We start from the raw sequence: 5,705 nt of genomic DNA, 5'->3' as shown, positions 1-5,705 counted from the left end.
AGGGTTTTTTCCCAACCTACCCTTTTTATTTATAACTCAGCTTTTACCAGAATAAGATACTAAAACTAAAAGCTAACTCTGTATATTGGCTATTCAAAAAATTATAGTACCATATAATTATAGTACCATATAATCAGAATAGAACTATATCTCTGTTAGCAACAATATAATTCATCCCACTTAATAGCTGTTTATTTTGAACTGTTTCTACTGAACAAGTATGATAGGAATTGTACCTTATTCTTGCACCTAGCACATGGAATGGAATGGAATATTCTTTATTGGCCAAGCGTAATAGGACACATAAGGAATTTGTCTCAAGTGCATAAGCTGTCAATGTACATACAAACAACACAGTGGTAAGTGATAGATCATAAATCATAAGATACAAACAACTGATAAATCATAAGATAACAATAGGAGAAGGTAATAGGAAAGATGAGAAGAGCTTTGCTGCAAGGAAAACTGAAAGGATGAGTCAAAAAAGACCAAGATGGGCAACTTTTTCAGTGAAAGGAGAGTTAATTTTTAAAAGTTGATTGCTGCAAATAGATGGAACCCCTTCAGGTAAATAAATAGGGATAGTTTTAGAAAAACAGTAATCAGGAAATTTTCTTTTTTAAATTGTGAAACGAGCTTTCACAATAGTTATGTGTTTTTGAACTCAGCCAGGTTTTTAGAGGTTATAGATTGAAGAGCTACCAAGGACTGCAAAGAGTGGCGTCACAGAATGCAAAAATGCCCTTGGCTTAAAACGTTCATTAGATTTATATCCCATGGTTCCTCTAGGTCAGTGGGTCTCAACCTTCCTAATGCTGTGACCCTTTAATACAGTTCCTCATGTTGTGGTGGCTCCCAACCATAAACTTATGTTTTCTGTATTTTTTGAAAATGTGTTTTCCGATGGTCATAGGCGACCCCTGTGAAAGGGTTGTTCGATCCCCAAAGGGGTCCCGACCCACAGGTTGAGAACCACTACTCTAGGTCCATGATAGTGAACCTGTGGCACACAGAGCCCTCTCTGCGGGCACGCCAGCCATCGCCCCAGCCCAGCTCCACCACTCATGTGTGTGCACCTCCCGACGGCCAGTTGGTCTTTGGGTGTCTGCCGCACATGCGTGGGGAGTGGGTCACATGTGGGGGATTGGGGGGGGGTGCTCACATTGTATTTTGGGGGTTTGCGCATGCGCCTTCCCCCACACCCTGTTTTGAGCCTGGAAGGCCTCCTGCACCAACCTGGGAGTCAAAAATGGGCAGGGGAAAAGGGCCCATGTGTGGGGGATGCTTGCGCATGCGCTAGGGGGTGCTCGCATTGCATTTTGAAGTTGTGCACATACACGGTTTGGGCACTTAGCACCAAAAAGGTTAGCCATCACTGCTTTAGGTACTCAAGCTGTTTCCCACAAGAGCTGGGCAGTATCTAAACCTGAGAGAGTGCGATTGGCCTGGCTTCCATTATGACGGTGGACTTGAAATTGGATCTTCCCAATTCACCACTTTAACTGAATCATACCAGCTTTTAGACCATTATTTTTCTCTCTCTCCTACATGGCTACGAAATAGCTCTGTGGAATAACTCTTGACCAACATGCAGTGGCTGAAGTATGAACTCAAATGGAATGCAGAGTGTGCGTTTATGTTCATCTAAATTGTGTGATTTATTGGAATGTGTTTCCTGCTCATACAGAGGTAGATGAAATGCTGAATATATAGGATAAATCAAAAGGAAATGGTATCAAATAGATAAGCTGCATAGAAAAATAAAGTCTAAAAAATTTATGTTGGTAATCACACTGGGAGAGAGGAAGTTCAAGATCCTTTGCCTATTAAGAATAGTGAGTCAGTGAAGTAGAAAATAATAACGTGTATAATGTTAAGTGAACCTAACATAAAAGAGTTAAGAGGGAAGAGCTCATTCTTTATATCAGATATCCTTTATTTTTAATAGTTTCTTACACAGTTTGCATCATATAACCAAATTGAGAAGGAACTTAAAAAAAGTCAGATGGTGACATTTAAAAAAGTTACAGGGCTGAAACAGTAGTAAAAATAAGTTACAGCATTGCAAAAATGTATTTACTTTGCCCACATAAACACTTTCACTAATTCCATTCTATACAGACTATAAATGTGTTTGTAGCTGACCATTCTGAACAAAAATAGACACTCACACACACAAACAGATGCAAGCAACATAATATACTAAACAAAGGCACTGCTAGCAGTAGTCTGCGCTTTTTAAGTAGGGGCCTCCACATCTAAGGCTTCTGTTCTACCACAGATCAAATGGCTCTGCATTCTCTCCCAATCTAAGCTTCATCTTCTTTTTCCTCAGCTTAATGCCCCTAGCTATATAATATTTAAAAAAAAAACAACCACCTGCCTATATACAGGAGGCTTAGTCAGCAGCATTAACATCAATTGCATAAGAAGCCATGCCTTCTATAGAAATGTTCAAGACATGCCAAAGGGAAGAGCAGGAGACAGTTTTCCTCCCTCTTTGATGAAAACAAAACAGTATATATAATATCCCTCTTGGAGAGAAGATCTTTAATGACTTAACGAAACTGGCTTCACTCTTCCTTTTCTCAACTATGCAGACATGAAAAACTCCTGGGGTTTCACATTTTTTGTTTCATCAACCATTTCTACAGTCCTGAGGAAGTTTGTGTGTAGCTTTGCTTCAGCATGAACTAGTTAAATTTGCTCCTTGCTTTTCCTGTTTCATTTAATTTCTTTTAATTGCAAGGTACACCTCTATACATAACCCTGCAATGCCAGAGCTGGAAATATCTTTTTCCCTTCATATGCCCCCCTCCCAATATGCTTAAAGAATCTTCAAAGAAGGCTTGTCAGGTTCTGACAACAGATAAACTCTTGGCCTAATAAAATCAGAGTCTTGGTACTGGCTTAATTATCAAATTATTGTAAGAAAAATGTTCTTGTTTGTTTTAAACAACAGGCTAGTATTTGCAAAGCAAGGAAAGGGAGCCTGGAGTTTGCTCAGTCAGCCGAGACAAGAGTTACACGCTGGGTTAAGTGCATGCTTGAGCTAGCCCTTAAAGGGGAAATACATGAAACCTAGTTTGACTCAATGAACTCTTGTTGAAACTACACACAGAAAAGGGTGGGGAAGGAAAAATATAAAATCATTTGTCTCAACCAATCTTATAAACAGGAGAACAATGCCTCATATCCTACATCATCTAGCAAACTGCAGCCAGTCATACCAGCTGCTCCAATGCGAGACAATCCAATACATTTGTAAGCTGTGCCTGACTACCCCAAAGTTGCCATATATATTCCCAATTTATCCCTCCCTATTGTAAGTGTGTGCATAATTCAGAGTCGGGTTCCAAATACAGGAGATCATCTTTCAGAAGTTGTTCCCATACACCTGCAACTACATCAGAAGCATTCAGTCAAACAGGAAATTCTGTATAACTATAAGAAGTTATACAATGCCCATGTTTTCAAACGCATTGCCCATTTCTCATAATATTTCTTCTGTTGTCACATTTACTTTTTATTTCTCCAGTTCAGGTTTCCAAAACAAATGGAGCAGCCAGCTATTTGGAACTTACACCTTTAATCAGGTGACATGACCCTGCAAAGTGAAAGAGCCAGTAAGCTGAGCAGTTGCAAATTGCAACTCATTGAGTATCAATAGCACCCAAGATTATTTCCTTTCAGAAGCTTCACATAAATTCTAGGATAACATGTGACTAATGCTTCCAACATATATTAATAAAGGTAAATATAACAATCAGCTGCCAAAGCCTTCAGAACTTGTTCCGCATTAGGGTAAAAGGGGTTCCAACAGAAGGGCTATGCTACACTCTATTTATATCAGAATCCTAAAATCAAAGAGATTTTTTTTCCCTCTCAGAAACGTACTCTTTCTCTTGTCCAGAGCCATTCCTGAAGTCATGCCGATATTCTGCCACTTCCTTGGCAATTGCTCAGTTCGCTTTTCTTGTGCAACAATACGTTTGGCATTTTTATAATGTGTCTCACTTATTTCAGACTAAGGTTCTTCTGTTTGCCGATGGTTATGTGGATGAGTTGACCACAGAGAACGCATTTACTAAACATGTCTACTGCACATAACACAAATCCACAGGTGAGGTATCAGGATGGCAGGAAGGGGAGATAGCCATTTCAGTCCAGCCTTAACATGTGTACAATAAACCAACCAATAAAGTAGACATTCAGCATCATTGCAGAGCTTCCAGGCAGTACGACCATGGAGAAGGAAAAGCAGCCACCACTTCTGGTACTAGAGGGTCAGTTTCCCTTTCTGTAACTACCAGTTCTAAGCAAAGCTTGGATTACAACCAAACTGAAAAGTGTCCTGAGAAAGAAAAAGTTGTTGTTCGGTTTTGTTTTTATTTCTTTTAAATATATCTCATTATTTAGACTCTAAAATTGAGTTTTTTTACTAGCCAAACTTGGTTATCCGGGCTTCCCATTGGCTTCCTTCAAGGCCTCTTGCAGTCTTTGTTTAAACTTGCTGTATCTTTTTTGCACTTGCTGGATTTTGTCTTTTTCTTCTCTTTCTAGTATTACGAGAAAATTCTGTAGCTCTGGAATGGAGAAGTTGTCCCACTAAAGAAGTAAACAGACAGAGAGGCTTTAAACTGGCAGGGGGGAGCGGGGATATGCTATTGTAACCTGTGAAAAATGTCAGTTGTAACAAGTTTAATTTGCCAGAATATAACCCCATCCCAAAATAATGAATCCTTTGTAATCCTATTTTCCCTCAAATCATGAGCTTGCTACTCTGAAACTATCAGGGTAAATAAGAGAAACTACCCATAGGAAAGATTATACATGGTTTTCTATCTTTCAACCACAAAAAGGCCCATGTCTGCCAAGGGTGATTTTGTAGAATATAGCTACTTGTTTTGTCATTATTTTGGGCTGAAATTCAAAGAAGGTTGGGCAGACAGCTGGGTTCTAGTTCATAACTGACATTGAAAATTGAAAAATTTACCTGCTGGGTAGTTAACAATAAAAAGGATTTGAGACATTTAAAAAAAAAAAATAAAGTTTGAGCCCTCTGCCTGTTGCACACTGGAATTGTGGGAGGGTGTCAGTTGACATACTCTCTGAGAGACAGATGTCAGCAAGATAAATCACTCATTACTATGAGTAATAGTATTATCTATAAACCCAGAGGGCTTATCGGAAGGAAAGATGACTTCGTTCATCATCAGCCATGCTATTACAATTATCTTGAAAGAAATTCTCCACTAAGAACTTCCAAACAATTCAAATTTTAAGAAATGCATTTTAACTATTATTTCCAAGGTTTGAAAGACTGGCTTATTTTTAGTTTGGAAATCATTCCTATGACTCAGAGCTTGGTCCTTTATTTCTTAGTCCTGTACTTCTGAAACACAGAAGAATGTCTTCATTGGTGCCTGGTTAATCTGTGTTCTGAAGCCTGAACATTTTTTATATAGCTAGATTTTAAACACCAGGACTCTGCAAGAAGGTTATTTTGTCCTGTATAATTAAACTTTATTAATCATGTTTAATATTTTTAAAAGGTAATTCAATGAGGTATGAATTGCCCTTTGCTTCTGTATTTGTTTCAAAATTATACTTATTCTAGAGCACAAGTATCTAATTATGTTTATTATAAGAACTATTAAGATGGAACAGCTGCTTTTCCACCCACTCAGTTGCTCTTCTATAGA

General features: G+C 38.5%; 1 protein-coding gene across 1 annotated transcript in view; it reads right to left on the bottom strand.

The window, feature by feature from the left end:
• Positions 1 to 1,915: 1,915 nt before the first annotated feature.
• Positions 1,916 to 5,705, bottom strand: part of RASSF5 (Ras association domain family member 5) — an 83,332-nt gene continuing 79,542 nt past the window's right edge. The window contains 1 exon segment of the mRNA XM_032217525.1: positions 1,916 to 4,608. Within this exon segment, the coding sequence (XP_032073416.1) occupies positions 4,456 to 4,608 (153 nt within the window). The 3' untranslated portion in view covers positions 1,916 to 4,455.

Source organism: Thamnophis elegans, chromosome 5 (genome assembly GCF_009769535.1).
Source record: "Thamnophis elegans isolate rThaEle1 chromosome 5, rThaEle1.pri, whole genome shotgun sequence".
NCBI lineage: Eukaryota > Metazoa > Chordata > Lepidosauria > Squamata > Colubridae > Thamnophis > Thamnophis elegans.
Note: the sequence above shows the minus strand (reverse complement) of the source record. Positions and strands in the feature narration are given on the sequence as shown.